Here is a 16,496-nt window from a genome sequence, read left to right on the forward strand (position 1 = left end):
AGCTGAGAGCTCCAGCCGGGTGCATTATGGGAATGATGTGGAACGCCATATCTCAGAGCGAGAAGACGAGCTCTGTCTCTGGGAACGAAGAAAGACAGCGCTGCTTTCTCAGCTGTCCGAGGGCTTGGAGGGTTAAACCCCTGGAGCTTGGACGGAGGCATGGAGAACCAGAGAAGAACGGCAAATCCATTTCACAGCATCGTCAAACCTTCATCCTACGGTTTCCTGCCAGACAAAGAGAGCTGCTCTTCGTCGCTGTATCTAATCTTCCGAATTATCATGGTTCAAGGTATTTGGAACCAGAGTGTCTGAAGTTTTGCGTCAACTTTCACAGAATTTGATCCATTTCTCGTCTAGATGTGTTAATAGAAGAGGTAGTTTAAGCAGATAACCATGGTTCTTGTGGTTGTGCCTCCCTGGATATTGGTCACTGTTCCATTGTTTGGGAACATTCAAACCGCTCATTGTGTCTATTTTTTATGTCTCTACCATCTCTGAATGCATGTTTTCTCTCTGTTTCCCTCAGTTCAGCTCCTGAAGTCTACAGACCTCGGACGCCACAGCCTCCTCTACATAAAAGAAATGGGACATGGCTGGTTTGGCAAGGTAAGACCTTTTATAACCCAAGCCATACCATCAGGTGGCCTTTAGAAATCAGCAGCATGGAGTTGATATTAAACATAGTACAGTACAGTGTGGTCGTGATCTCATTATGAGCTGCTGTTAAACGAACAGTTTGAGATAAATAGCGCACAAGTGTAGACTCTTTGTAAATCTGTGCTGCCAGTTTCACAGGTGGCAGGTGTGAGCCATTTCCTCAGTGTTAATGTGTGGTTTGGGCTGGCTTTCAGGTTTTGCTGGGGGAGGTGAATGCTGGACTCAGCACCACACAGGTGGTGGTTAAGGAGCTGAAGGCCAGTGCCAGTGTACAGGAGCAGATGCAGTTCCTGGAAGAGGTCCAACCTTACCGGTACTCACCGTTCCTCTCATCTGTCTTACCTCATCTTATTTTACTTACCCTCTCATCTTATGTTATCGCATGCTATATGCTAAAATAAATGCTATGTCTATGCCATTTTTGTCATTTCATCTCTCTTGGAGGCACAAAATGAAACAACATTAACGATAGCTCTTATTTGAAAGGTATAACTAAACGGTTTCTTGTGTGAGCAGTGTTTTGATGTTGGAATGTGTGGATCTTACAGGGTGCTCCAGCATCCAGCCCTCCTGCAGTGTCTGTCCCAGTGTTCAGAAGTCACACCCTACCTGCTGGTTATGGAACACTGTCCCCGGGTAAGCCACCGAATACCAGGCACTTCCCTCACTGTATTCAGAACACACTCCGAGTTGGTCTGCCTTCCCTTCGGAATCTATACCAGCGGTCAGCAGCCTTGTGAGATGATGTGGCATATTATATCAATTATAATATGATTTATTGAAGTAGCATTTTATTTACCAAGTATTGTTTTGAAAACAAGAAACTGCAAAAAAAGCAACTGCACTGGTTTTGTGAGTGTGAGTGAGTTGACCCTTTGGTAAGCCAAACCTTCAAAATGTTACAGACCGATCTTAGCTTAGCAACTCTTGCCATATAATCAGACTTTTGTTCTTTTCTCATATAAGTCTATGGAGAGTCTGTGTTTGGATTTAAATTTCACATTTTGGATTTTTGAATTTTTAAATGCATACCGGTAATAATGCAAGAGAAATAAAGTAAAACTTTGTGTAAAGTTAATGCTGTGTATTAAACCCTCATTCCCAAATGAACGTGCTGCATCTGTAATCTTTATAACTTTCCTAAAATGTAATTTATGTATTGATCCATACTATGCAGTTATACTATAGGTAATAGTAAATAAAGAGTTCACAGTACCATAACATTAGGAACAGTTTCGATCACCATCAAATGAGGCTTTTTTCTTTTTACTTGGCTATGCTGGGTGTTTGTCTTGTTACCAATTTCACAGTCTTTGCAGTTTTAATATTTTTTACGCCATCATTCAACAATTTAAGAAAAACAGCATTGCTTTGTTTCATTCCAACACAGAAAAGAATAATAATCTTTCCGTTTTTACCACTTAATGAGCATTTTACCGAAAAACATGCAGTGATGTTTCTGTAAAGCAGAGCTTTATAGGGACAGAGCTTAGTATAGGGATTATTAAACAGCTTAATGCTCCCTCTCCTGGTCATATTAAAAATTGTGCATTTGCAGTGTTACAAACTGACACAGTAATGGTGCCAGAATTACAGTTAAAGGTAGTAAGATAACACACATTAGCATCCATGTGTTGTTCATACGAATGATGTTTACTTTATACAGGGTGATGTTAAAGGATACCTACGAAGCTGTCGGGCCACAGACTCAGTGACCCCTGACCCTTTGATCCTTCAGCGGATGGCATGCGAGATTGCTTCTGGTCTTCTGTACCTTCACAAACACAATTACATTCACAGGTCAGGATCCACTAGCCTTTGGCCTTTTCCCCGCATATTCATTATTTTAGTTCTTTTTCACCCCGCCGCTCACTGGACGTCCAGCTCTGGTGTCTCCTGGCAACAATATCCTGGTGCTGCCTGAGTACATGTCACAGACTCCAGCATCAGTGATTTTGTTGCTGGGGGAAAACCCCTTACTCAACAAACACCATCAGTTATTTGTAAGTTACCCATGAAGAAAATGTGAGATGACACTGCAGACTTCCTTTGTTACTCTGTCATGAAAGTTTACTAATGACAAGAACTATAAATGATGCAAACATTGCTCCACTCTGTCCTTTTTGCAGTGACCTGGCCCTTAGAAACTGCCTGTTGACCTCCGAGATGGCAGTGAAAATTGGAGACTATGGCCTCAGCCACAGTAAGTACAAGGTGAGTCTGTGAAGGCTATAAGGATTGCAGTCATGCTGATCCTATTATTTTGACATTGTCTCAGAATTTCCTCATATTCAATATCAATGCATCCTTTCCCCCTGTTAGGATGACTATTATGTAACAGCAGATCAAATATGGGTTCCTCTACGCTGGATTGCCCCAGAACTTATTGATGAAGTCCACGGCAATCTCTTAGTCGTGGACCAAACCAAGGATAGCAATGTCTGGTGAGAAATGATTCAGAGAAGAACACTGGTTCTCAATCTTGAGGTCACAGGAGATTACATGATATGTTCACTGAAATGTAACCTGGATGCAAAGGTGAACTCAGCATAACAATCAGGATGCCGCAAATGGCGAATGCAGAACTAGCTCTTATTTGGATACTTATTTTGTGGTAATATTTCGCATGTTTTTAATGATAATACTGGACTGTATTACAAAAAAGCTCAGCCCCTCTCAAACAGGTAAAATTCCTCACATAATTTGCAGCCTGTGATATCCTGAAGTACATTTCTTAATTCTGTGCGGGTTCTCTAGAAGTTTGGAATAAAAAAAGGTGTAATTGACCAATAAAGGTAGAAAACCTCTGCCCTGTGACATACTGACATATGTGTGTAAAATTTAAGATCCAGAATTTGAGGAAATATTATTTACTTAAAACTAATTTCCTTACTGTCTAACAGACTCTGACTAACAGAAAGCTGTTTGTTTTTTGACCCTGCAGGTCACTAGGTGTGACAATATGGGAGTTGTTTGAACTGGGGAACCAGCCTTACAGGCACTATTCTGATAGGCAGGTTTTAACATATGCTGTAAAGGAACAACAGCTCAAACTGCCAAAGCCCCTGCTGAAAGTGCCTCTGTGTGAACGCTGGTGAGTCGTCTCAAGTCACAAGTCCTTGTTATGAACCGCCCATCCCCTTGCGTCTGCCAACCATGACTCCCCTGACCCCCATCACTGCATTCAAACCAATCAATGTTCCCCTCCAGAGACACACCCACAAAATCACTCTTATTTTAAATAAAGCAATCTAAAGCAATGAATATTTTCCAACCACAAGTGTTGGAAAATAACCACTTCCGCCAGTCGTTGCCATTTTCTCTGGCAAGACCAACAAATCAATACTGCTCAAATCCACTGTGGTCAATCATACATTTATCCAGTCCTGGAAGCACACAGTCATTCATTTTACCCTCAAACACTCCAATCATTGTCCATTTAATCAATAGCAGTCATGCATACAACTATACCACTCCATCCCCTATGGGATACTAAACAATGAATGACCATACTTTAAGACTGCAAGGCTACTATTACGCTATAAACTGTCCATATTTCAAATCATCACTTAATGGTTTTCTGGCTATTGTCCATACTGTACTAGCATCCATTTTTAAGTATCCATAAAACAATAAGATAATAGATAATCAAAACTGTGCTACTCATAAATCATTAGATGCCAAGAAAAGAAGCAAAATGTTGATGTCTGTGTTTTTAAGGTTTTTGAACTTAAATATAAAATTAAATATAGTTTTTGCAGGCAATTTGGTCTAATCAATCTATTCTAATCCTTTACAATCAATCAATTATTTTTCTGATAGATATTAGTTCAGGGTCTAAAATATTTGCTTTTCTGTCACGTGTGTGAGCAGGTATGAGGTAATGCAGTTCTGTTGGCTGCAGCCTGAGCAGAGACCTGTCGTGGAGGAAATCCATCTACTGCTAAGTTATCTGTGTGCTAAGGGTGCCACTGAGGCTGAGGAGGACTTTGAGCAGCGCTGGAACTCCCTCAGGCCAAGTCTGGGCTCCAACAGCTCTCACAGGACACCTGTACCTGAAGTAGCTTCTTCTACTTCCTCTTCATTCCCTCTACTTGAACACTTCTCTATGGCAGACAGCTTCCAGTCTGAGAATGGGGACGACATATTGACAGTAACTGAGACCAGCCATGGGCTCAACTTTGAGTATAAATGGGAGCAGGCACAAGCTGAGCAGCCCTACTGCTCCTCTTCAGCTAGTGGACCATTGGGAAAGAATAATCCCCATTACCAGGATGTTTATTACCCTCATAGCAACTCCACAGGTAGCTGTAAGGGCGAGAGCCTCCCTCTCGGGGTCTCTCCATCCTACTATGAGTCAGACCATCCAGGGGTGGTTCCAGTGCTGAGTGCACACAGCCCCTCAGTAAGTAGTGAGTACTATATCCGCATTGAGGAACCAGTTGAGTGCAACATCAACTTAGAAGACACCAATCTTGATTACAGCCCAAGAGTTGAAGACAGCAACAGCAGCTTGTCTTCAACAGACAGGAGGAGCCCCATTGGGTCTCTACCAAACACCTACTGGTCAGCAGCTAAAGAATCCATCAGTAATGATTATGATTCAGATAGTAGCCTAAACATGGAGCCACTCCAAAGAAGAGTTCCAAACTCGGTAGAGACTGACCAGTCAGAAACCCATTTTTCTTCTAATGACAGGCACAATTTACAGTGTGAACAGTCACCTCAAGCAGGGCCAGATGTTCATTTGATAAAAGAGTATGGTTCAGACTCTAATCAGCAGAGAGGGTCGGGAAGTCTCTGCCATAGACTTGAGGCAGTACAGGAAAGCCCACTTGACATTTCAGTCTCTGTTAGTAGTCCCAGCTTGGCATATTGTGATCCATACCTTGAATCTAACCAGAGAACCGCAGAAAGAAGTACGGCCAATGAAGCCTATTATGACATGATGGGCCCCGTTCAAAAGAATGTTCCCAGACCCCACTACATGAGTATTGATATTGATGCTGGTGATGGTCTTCTTTTGGGCATGGGCAGTGCCAGTCCAGAAGATGATGATGATGATCTGTTTTCTCAGAACATGTTGACTAACTGGAACTCCAACCACTCATCAAACAACAACAGTTTAAGCGATCGTACGCAAGCTGTGGGCTTTCAAGATGCATATCTCGATTTACGTCATCCAACACCCTCTTCTCATGTCGGGAATTTTAAATCAAGAGAATTGGAAACAGGCAACAGTTGTACATATAATTACACCGATTCTCTCAAAGCCCACTCATATATGGAAGCCACAGATAGTACACCCACCACTAGCAACCCTCACACTGACTCAGAGGGTGGTGAGTACCTACATGTATGCCCTGAAGGTACTCAGGATGTTGAATCATCTTCCAAATGTCATTCTGTCACAGAAAGTCAGCATATTCATACACGGCAGAAGAACATTGCTCATAAACATATTAAAAACAACACATCAGAATTACTTGTAGGAGATTACAGCAGAATGAATCCATCAACTCTTCCAACGGATATTGTAGCGACTAAAGACAATATATTACTCGAGACAAGGATATCCCCTGCACAAAAAATTAAACTTGGGACAGATGGTTCTGCTGGAGTGTGTGTAAAAATGGTGTCATGCCCCAAGGATCTGTCTAAGGGTGTCTCAGAGTGTAACCTTTTGACAGACAGCAGGATAGTGCCCAACAACTCCAGTATCAGTCTGGTGGAAATTAATGACTGCAGTTATGACTGCACTGACATCCCTTCTGGAGTTCTTACAGATTATCCCTTGGACTATGCAGAGGTGGGCAATATTGAATTGACTCATAGACCGTTACAGAGGGAGACTGGGTCCAGACACTGTGAGGACACGATAAATCTTGCCTCTAGCAGCAGTCCATGTGAGGCCTTCAGTCCTGATAGTTATCACACACCCATTCAGCCGAAATCCCTCGACAGTGGCTATGACACAGAGAACAATGAATCCCCAGAGTTTATCTTGAAAGACCTTGAAGGGAATCCAGCACTTAGCACCAGTGTAGAATCAGATGAGTGTGACATGGTGCTCCAGATGGACCTAGATGATGATGTCGAGGTAATGCTCCTGCATCCACCCAGCAGTCATCTACCACTGATCAGCCTTGGTGAGAGGAATCAGTACAGAGACTCTGCTTATTTTTCTGACTATGACATGGAGAATGACAAGAGCCCCAGTGTAGGGGGAAGCAACTTTTTCAATCGCCAAGATGAGGATGATGTCTTTAGACTCGAAGCAGAAAAGACAGTTGGGAAAGAAGGACATTGCATGGAGAGTGAGAGGGGAAATAACATCTCTGTGCTAAAGAACAACAATTCAGCCCTTCATGCTAAACAATTGTGTCTTAAGACAAATCCAAATCTGTGTTCATCACCTACATTGGTTCCAATGATTTCCATGCTTTCTCCCTTTCCTCCAGAGATGGGGGGATGCTTGACCAAGGAGTCAACTCCAGATGATGGTATTGGGCTGGAATCTGATCATTCTGGAGAGGAACCAAACTCTGAATGCTATTCTTCCACAGTGTCGGAAGGTTCCTCCTCGACACAGGAGGCCTCGGGTGTGGAGGAGCCGTCTAACGGAGACACCAGAGATTTTTCCTCAGCAGAGTCACTAGGTGCAGACTGTATCATAGTAGATTTCAGTGGGGAGATCGTCCAAGCAGAAGACCAAGAGGACTGTAACAAAGTGGACAATACAGAACTTCCAAGGGAAGGAAACAATGAGGAAAAGGAAGATGAAGATTCAGTGGAAGAAGGTGGCATAGGTCAAGCTTTTTCAAGATCAAAGCGTGATGATTCCTTGGAGAACCTTCTTCCAGCCTTGCCAGAAGACCTTGATGTCTCAGCTCCACTGGGAAATGGAGAGGAGGCAGATGAGGAGGATTCTGAGGATAGTGATGAGTCTGATGAAGAACTTCGTAGCTACAACATACAGGAGCAGAGTGATGAGAGTGATGAGGAGTTCCCCGTGGTGCCTGTCATTGTGAGCGACCGTAGCAGTGCACGGCATCTACGCAGCCTCCTCAAAATGCCGTCCATATTTACACAGTCCTTCTGCGATGAACTGGAGAGCAAGAAAAAAGCGGTGTCATTCTTTGATGACGTCACTGTGTTTCTGTTTGACCAGGTTCGTAGAATTACCTCTTGTAGTTTTGAGGTAGAGCATTAAGTAGCATGTTACTTTCTTCTCTGTTCAGAAAAATAGACTGATTTGTGCAATGCTAATCTGACTCAAAAGTTTGTGTCTTGCTGTGTATTGATGCAGGAGAGCCCCACGGGTGAGCTTGGAGACTACAGTTTTCCTGTGGAGGCAGAACCTAATGGCCAAGCTTCAGAGGTGGATCAACCACAACCCCATGATAGGGTCACTGCCCCAGAGGATTCACTAGGAAGGAATTTCCCAGAAGAAAGTGGGTGTTCAATAACAATTCTTCTACATTGATTAGATTTTTGCATTGGTATTACCTCTCATTCAGTAAAATTTCACAAGCCTCTCACCCTAAAAAGGTGGTGAATGTGAGTGGCAAGATGATTTTCCATTGATGCCAAGCCCTTCAACATCAGAACCTGGCTCTGAAGAAATCACTACTCCACCCAACTCTCCCGTCAAGTCTCCAGATGAAAAACCAGTACCACCGTTTTCCCGATTTAGTGTCTCTCGTTTCTCCATTACGCATGTGTCTGACTCTGACACGGACTCCATGGGAGGTCAGTTTAGCTCTGCACTTCTTCACATAAACACATTCTTGATATCATTAAGGAATTTAAGGGCTGTGCTAGATACATTTGAGTGTTGAATTTTTGCTTTATTCATGGTTGACACTGGAAGTTAACTAGCTCTCTCCTTTCGTCACACAGGTAACAGTGAGAATGGAGCCCAGGAGTAAAGGGGTCATTAACACACTTAATTGAAGAGGTGTTTAGAACCTGTATGGTTTGATTTGGTCTGTTCAGACTGTGGGTTCTCATGTATCACTATCTTTTTGTTGTTTTAAACGTGCTGGATGAAAGGGTCCTGTCAACCTGATATGCTGTTTGGACACAGTGCCTCATATTGTAGTGGATTAGCCAGCCCCTTCCAAGTGTTCCTAGACAGGCGATGGTTGAGTGACAGTCTGTTGAGGATAACAGTTATAAGAACAGGAAAAGAGATCTGTATAACAGAACATATTTATTATCTATGTATTAAAACATGATGTATGAAGATTATAACTTATTTGCACAATTCAGTATCAGTATCATGCTGAAAGCATAACTTTTTTTTTTTTTTTTTTTTTACACATAACTTGTAGGAAACAATACAGATACAAGGCTGCTCTCATTTTCTTGTCATGCCCCATATTGTCAATAAGTGATTTAGAGTATGAAATATCTGTCATAGTGCTTTACATGTTTCAGGTTGATCCAATGAGCCACATTAAAATAGGGTGCAGGATGAGACCACCGAATAACGATATAAACTGAGCCCCCTACCACAAGCTGCTCAAAAGTGATATGTTCTATATTTGACCACTTTAGCTCAGGGGTGTTAAGGGTAAGGAACAAAAGTATTAACTGTATGAACCATCATGCTTAAAAGTCTTCATACTGTCTGCTGTTTTGCTTTTTTTTTTAATGCCGAACAACTTTCATACAAAAACTACCTGCACTTTAATTATTTGAACCAAGACATCTTTTATACATCTCTTTCCTTATAATCAAGTACATCTAAATCAAGATCTTATTTATGTCTTATTAAAGTGCAGTTCAATTATTAAAAGGCTAGTTCTTCTCTGGTTAGATCTTTAGTTCCCTAGACTTCAATATCCAAAATATTTTACAGACTACAGTAATACATTACAGTACTTGTTCGCTCTAAAAATGACAGTATTGCTGGTGAGCAGGTGATAAACCAGCGATTTTCTTCAACTTGAGGTAGCTTGCATATAGGACAGCTTGCATATGGGTCATTCCTGTTATCCAGCCATTTGAAAAATATGTTTGCTTCTATAATGGGTCTTCAGACTTTCAGAAATATCAGGCACTTAAACCCTTTAAAACAAATCTCATGTGCTACATTCTGAGTTCAGTCTTATTTAAATCTTTCAAAAAAGATCCGTTGAAATCTTTGGCACATCACAGTCGATCACAAGACCCATAATTTGCATCAAACTTTTCATAATGCCTCATGACTGCAATTTTTGAAAGCTTAAATGAGTGCAAGATTTCACAGTTATGGTAATAATTATCAGACAAATTTCAGTCTGTTCTTCACATAAAACTATTGTATGACTTCCGAGGAATTAAATAGGCTACATTTATGGGGCTTGTACCATTTTTTAAGCTGTAGCTCAGACATTCAATTGTGAGAAAAATGAAAATAAAAAATGTAAAGAGTGAATGACAATTTTTTTTTTTTACGTTTTCAATTTTAAAGGGATAGATCACCCAAAAACGACAAAAAAAAAAAAATTCTGTCATTACTCATCCTCATATCGTTCCAAACCCGTAAGACCTTAGTTCATCATCAGAACACAGATGATGATATTTTTGATAGCTTTCTGTCCCTCCATAGACTGCCGCGTAATTGCCACTTTCAAGGCCCAGAAAGGTAGTAAAGACATTGTTAAAATAGTCCATGTGACTACAGTGGTTCAACCTTAATGTTATGAAGCGGCAAGAATACTTTTTGTGTGCAATAAAAACAAAAATAACGACTTAATTCAACAATTTCTTCTCTTCTGTGTCAATCTCTGACAGTGTCTTACGGGTTGGGAACGACATGAGTTAACTAACCGTTTAACTACTTTTGAGTTTAATCTTTCATCCAGTATGGCAAGAATGAAAATGCACGGCATAAGAGGAATGACCCTGATGACGATTCGTTTATTGGTGCTTGTCAGGATGAGATAACATCTTGGGCATGAATAACATTTGCTTCGAATTCAAGAGCTACAGGAACCGATTTCAGGATTGAGCGAAAAACCAGTGGGTTATCGAAGTCACAGTTGTATACTTCAGCTGTGATACTTAAAGACACTTAACCAAGTCAAAGGAAAAGTGACCATCTCGTCTGCGAACAAAATCTGTTACAAACAATAATGGCAGCTCCTGCAGATCTGATCCTCCATCTGTGATGAAGCCTCATCTCAGAAGTGTTCTTTTTGTTAAAATCCAATAACAGATAGATGTTCAAAAATATACTACAAAACAATTCAGATGGTCCAGACGGCATGTGGACCTCATGTGTTTCTACAAGTTCTCTCAATATATTTTGTCCCTATACGATCTGAGGTGTTACACCGAGAAAAGTTATGATATCTGTTTATATGTAACGTACAGCTGTACCTGTCATGCTCTGCCTTGATTCACTGGAGCCCATACACATTTGTGCCAATGCTGTAAGTCACAATCACTGCAATGTACCCTCGCTTTCTCGCTGTTTGCCTTTTAAGAGTTTTATACTGTGCTGAACCTTGCGGCAGTAGGTACTTTTTCTCATCCAGAGCATCAGTGCTTCATTTGGGTGTTTATGGTTGCCAAAGAGAGGTTAAAAGAAAAGTGAACTGAGTGTTGAATGTAGCGTTGAGGGGAGAAGTCTGTTGTTACTGCCTCATAGCTGTCAAACCGTACGTCCTCACGACTCATGCCTACTGAACTATTCTAAAAATAAACCAAACTATAGTTTCTCCTTGTGCCTGTGAGTTATTAAAGATTCTTCATACATATGCATGAGCTCGATTCAAATACAGTGGGCTCAAAAGGCCACTTTAATTGAATATATAAATTGTTCATGTAAAATGAAAATAATTCCCTCTTTTGCTTTAACGACAGCATCGCTTGAACTCCACAAGTGATGGTCATGTTTTCCAGCATGATTTGAGATGATCCAAAAAGCAGCTTGAGCTTCGGGCAAAGAAAAGAAATTGTAGATCTCCGTCATTATAATCTGAAAGTGTGGTAGAGGTCAGTTTACATTTGCTTTTTTTATTTCAGAAAAGACAAGAATGTGCACATACATTAGCAGTTCTCCATAAATAGGAATAAACAGAAAAGCCAAAACAAAAACGAAACATTATAAAATGGGTTTTTAAAGCCGATCAGACAAAATCTCTCCATCGAAGAATCACATAACGTTCCCACCTTCCTCAAACAATCCAGAGGAGACGCCCTATTATAAAACATGCAATTCATATCATTATCTAATCTACCTGATTTCATATTTTTCCTGTAACAAATCAAATGTTGTATATACACAATGGCTTTTGTGACTGGTCTAGTTCTTTTTAGTCCCTCATCAGAAACGAACCAAAAGATATATTTACAGAACCTGCAATTGAATATTTTCACTATTATGCAGCAAGTCTATTTTTTGATATTTAATAAGCAGTATTGCTCAGAATGTGAAAAAGCAAAAGCAACACAAACGAACCCCCTTAAATCTATAACAGTCATTGAAATTTCTAAGAAACAAAAACAGAAAAAGCAAATAATAGTACAAAAATCAAATGGAACAACAAAATATCACATAAAAGCAAATCCCTTTTACTTACACCAGTGGAGTTACAGATATTCAGAACCGCATTAAGCACAAAACAGCAGGAAAAGGCACAGTTCCTGTGTCGGGGCTGCTTGCGTTGAGAAATTGCACTATATATATTTTGCATCTAATACACTGTACAGATCTCTGCGTAGACAGAGAATTCACAGAGGCATCACTAAAACATTAGCAAAGCATGGTGGTCTGTTTAATATTAATATCAAGAAGAGGCTTCATCAGCTTTCTGAAATGAGTGTTAGAGGCATGTGCCACAAAAACGTTTAGAACTGACAGAAAAAGAAAGGCTTCCCTATAGAACTGCATTTATAGAAATAATATCTACCAATTGCTCACTTTTTTCTTTTTTTCTTACATTTTCACATTCATTCAAGTAAAAGATCTCATTTTTAAACAGTCAGGCATAAAAAAAGAAAAAAAAGAAGCACATTCAGTTTGTTAACATGAAGAGAACCCTTTAGAAAAGCTTTTGAAATACGTAAATTGGTGGTTACAAATACCGATAATTATGTACTGTAGCTACAGAGTTAAGATCATTACTCTAATCCTTTCAGGACGCAACAAGCTCTCTCTCCTCCATGCCCTGTGGGTAAATGCATGAGCTCTGCCTCCACATGCTGTTGCAATGACACAGACAGAACAGAAGAGGGCGGTATAGCGCACAGGCCGCTGCACGGCCCCTCTAGTAGTAGAGAGGAGCGGATCGGTCGTCCATGATGCTTGGCCTGAAGTAGAGCTCCAAGGAACGGTCACTAGATAGAGAGGGGGTGGAGAACAAACACGGTCAGTACGCCCGCAACACGGCCCGTGCTAGTGACCCACTGAACTCTACGACACCAAAACATCTTAAAGTCTACAGCACTTTGATTTGGGAAACAGAAGAAAAAGGACTGCTGAAAGGCATACGGTGAGTCATTTGACATATACTTATGAACAGGCATCTGAAGGGTGTTTGGGGCAGGCATGCAAATGGAACAAGACATAGTTACTTCTGATAGAGGCATGCAAGAGTTAGATTCAGGGTTACCTCCAGCGCCAACACCATTTCCTGGCAACCTATGACCTCTCTGGCTGGTGCGAACTACAGCTCACACACACAAAAAAAAAAAGCCAAGGACCAACCAGAGAGGCAGGTGGCGGCATGAGACGAAACAGTTGTGAAGCCCTACTGCCTGTTTAAGCCGAACAGCGAATGGGAGTCGAAAAACGAACCAAAAAACAAAAGAATAAAAAGAAAGGGCATGACTGGTTTGGCTTAGCAGCGATGGAGGCAGGTGACTTACGGAGGTCCTGCAACACTCAGAACCGGGACAATTCAGGACCAAAACTGGAAGGTAAAGAGAGTCCAGGGGTTTGTACCTGAGATCTCAGCTCAGACCGAGGCTATGCATGGCTACATTTCCACCGCATTCACATGACTGTTAGTGTTGCGTACGATGGCCGTACTGAGCGTTTAGACTGGTCATGGATGACGTCACAATCTTATGTTCGAAGATGAGTGCGTAACGCACCTCTAGAAATGACATGGGTTCAAAATATAGTGCAAAATGAAAGCAGTTTGCATAGGAGGTCCGATTAGTAAAGAGATGTGTATGGAAAAAACAAAGAACTCTTGAAGAGCACATTTAAATATCAAATCCCTTCGGTTCTTGAAACTTAAAAGGCATGCTTAGAAAACTGACACATACATCTCATATAGATCAGATTTTAGAAGATAAGGTAGAAGAAAAAAAAAGGCGAGCAGGCAAGCACAGCCACAGAAATACACGGACAGGTCACGTATTCATACAGACACAACATCATGATGCACAAACACACAAACATTACGCTAGATTAGAACTGTGTGCTCTTCAGGTTCGTGAAATGTTGGATCACAGTCGGTCTCAAAGGACGGCAACATAACCTCATCTGGATATTATTTGTGGACGACCTTGTCTTGTCGGTATGTGGGTGCAAAGCCAAGAAATTGAATACTAAATTCAGGGTGCAAGATTAGCCATTAATGGTTTGAAATTGTTCATGCCATAGATTGTCACTTTTTTATATTTATACTGTTGTTGTTTTTTTTCAAATTATATGAATAAATAACACCATAATAAATATCACAAAGTTATTTTCTGCTTTTTTTGTTCAATGCAGAACATTGTAAATTCAGGATGACAAATTAAAAATCATCAAAAGCTCATTCGAACAAATGTTTTATTAATATATAGATATTTATTTATTCTTTTCGTAAAAAGTCACCATACATTCAAGGTCAATGTTCACTATTTTCCTCCTCAGCATGCATATTGTGATTGTTACACTGATTTCTTGTGCATTTTTCCTAGTTTGTATATTTTCCAAGAAAAAAAGAAAGAAAGAAAGAAAGAAAAGAAACAAAAGAACATCAACACAGCGAGGACTACACCACAGCTCCAGAGGATCTGTCAGTCAGCATCCTAAAACTGCACGGAAACATACTACAACGGGAATGTTTTAAAGACATGGGCTTGTTGGCACTTCAATATGGGCTCAGAATAGGCTAAAATTAATATATTCATCAAAATGTGATGCAGAAATGCGTAACCCAATTGAAAAGTTCACAATGACTTCATCAGCATTGTCCAACGTACTGAAATCTAACTCTCATTTGATTGGCTGAAGCGGATGTAAAAAAAATAAACAATTCAAAATAAACCATTGCGATTATTAATTTTGGTCATTTTGGCAAACCTTTTCAAAAAAAAGTCTGCAAAACATCCCTACACTAATCCATCGATTCGTAAGCATCTAATCGGTGAACACACATGAATATTTTGTGAATTAGGTCACACATTTGTGAATCATACTGTCAAAATATTCATTATACTACTATTCTGATCCCATACTTTAAGGTGTCTGAGGCAGGATAATGGGGTATTTTTTTGGGGGGTAAAGGTTTCTGCTCAGAGCACTTTTCTTTCATGCATGTAGGGTGAGCGGACGCGTGCCGGTCCGGGCGATCGGCACAGTCCCACCCGAGTATTTTGAAGCTCATGCGACCTTCACTCTAGTTTCGTAGGTCCACTCTCATTTGGCACTTGTTTAATGAGGGAAAATTTCGATTTTCCTTCCAATCATTCCAATTTCGTCAGTAAATCGGGAGGAAAATCTAAGCTGCTGTTTGTTGCGGCACAAAGCGACACAGTCTCTGGACCAGAGGAGCACCAGGTAATACATGAGGGATTCACAAAACGCAAATGCTCTTCAAAAACACACACAGAGAGAGTACACTCTGCACAACTAAACCACAAAGAAGAAGAAGAAAAAAAACAAAAACATTCCTCATTATGCATGAGGCTCCCATCACATCTGCTTAGAAAAAACACTCAGCAAGAGCTTCGCAATGAGGAGAGCTGCTCCAAAAGACTAAATTGGCTTTTGGCACTTTTTACATGAGGATGTCATTTTAGAAAACAACCACATAGCAAAACTTGTGCACATGCATGAAAGACGGGAAGTGGTAAGCAGTCTCTTTGGAGTCCACAGCGATGTCATAGCGGCGTCACTACAGGCGAATCAGAGTCCGTAAAGCAGCGAGACGAGCAGTTGGACTGCGTTCCGGTCGTTCTTCTCAGAGTTCCCCCCCGACCCACCACACGCGACCACCACTATCGCCCCGGCAAGACGCAGGGAGGAAGAGAGGACAGAAAGGAGGGATGAGACTGGCCCCTTCCATTGGAGGAGGAGTGTGTGGAGGCAGAGCTTAAGAGGGGGAGGGGCTAAGGGAAGTAGGGGCGTGGCCCCTGTGCTATCCGGATCTGTGTCTGATAGTCTGTCTGTGTTCACACTGTCGAAATCAATTTGCCATCGGAACTGTGGAACAAAGAGAGAAGGAAGCTTGCCAGGTCGGACACATTCAGAGAGAAATGAAGAAAAGACAAGACAGCCACAAATGGGTGGGAGTGAAGGCTGTAGGGGGCTTATTCCTCAACCTTAACATGTCTAACATCAAACTATACAACCAACTTCAGTTATGAAATGTGCCATGGGACATTTGACAAAGAGATTAAATTGGTAAAAGGTCAGGTCAAGTTTCATCTCAAAGAAATCTTTCTGTTGCCCCAAAAAATATTCGGCTTACGTACAATTTACAACAACAGTCTTTTGACTTGGTAGTCAAATCGTGTTTACAGTAATGCACTTACATGTTACATTTATGAGGCAGGGCATTGCACTGGAAAACCTTTTCAAAGGAAGGCTACAAAACTTAGTTATTCACTCTTATATTAGGCTA

At 41.0% G+C, this 16,496-nt stretch overlaps 2 protein-coding genes across 10 annotated transcripts in view; one reads left to right on the forward strand and one right to left on the reverse strand.

Moving 5' to 3' along the window:
• aatka (apoptosis-associated tyrosine kinase a) overlaps positions 1-11,367 on the forward strand; it is a 57,002-nt gene extending 45,635 nt beyond the window's left edge. For both annotated transcript variants that reach the window (XM_084417326.1, XM_084417327.1), the window contains exons 4-14: positions 527-606; positions 852-970; positions 1,206-1,293; positions 2,324-2,457; positions 2,787-2,871; positions 2,980-3,101; positions 3,602-3,751; positions 4,531-7,828; positions 7,967-8,111; positions 8,209-8,409; positions 8,560-11,367. In XM_084417326.1, coding sequence (XP_084273452.1) covers positions 527-606; positions 852-970; positions 1,206-1,293; positions 2,324-2,457; positions 2,787-2,871; positions 2,980-3,101; positions 3,602-3,751; positions 4,531-7,828; positions 7,967-8,111; positions 8,209-8,409; positions 8,560-8,588 — 4,451 coding nt within the window. In that variant the 3' untranslated portion in view covers positions 8,589-11,367. The remainder of the gene's footprint in view (positions 1-526; positions 607-851; positions 971-1,205; positions 1,294-2,323; positions 2,458-2,786; positions 2,872-2,979; positions 3,102-3,601; positions 3,752-4,530; positions 7,829-7,966; positions 8,112-8,208; positions 8,410-8,559) is intronic.
• A 280-nt stretch (positions 11,368-11,647) lies between these two features.
• baiap2a (BAR/IMD domain containing adaptor protein 2a) overlaps positions 11,648-16,496 on the reverse strand; it is a 102,284-nt gene continuing 97,435 nt past the window's right edge. For 4 of the 8 annotated variants that reach the window (XM_084418169.1, XM_084418173.1, XM_084418174.1 and 1 more), the window contains one exon: positions 11,648-12,990. In XM_084418169.1, the coding sequence (XP_084274295.1) occupies positions 12,921-12,990 (70 nt within the window). In that variant the 3' untranslated portion in view covers positions 11,648-12,920. The other 4 variants (XM_084418172.1, XR_014628586.1, XM_084418170.1 and 1 more) reach the window with 4 other exon arrangements.

The sequence above is a fragment of the Rutilus rutilus genome (genome assembly GCF_951802725.1).
Source record: "Rutilus rutilus genome assembly, chromosome: 1".
NCBI classification, from domain to species: domain Eukaryota; kingdom Metazoa; phylum Chordata; class Actinopteri; order Cypriniformes; family Leuciscidae; genus Rutilus; species Rutilus rutilus.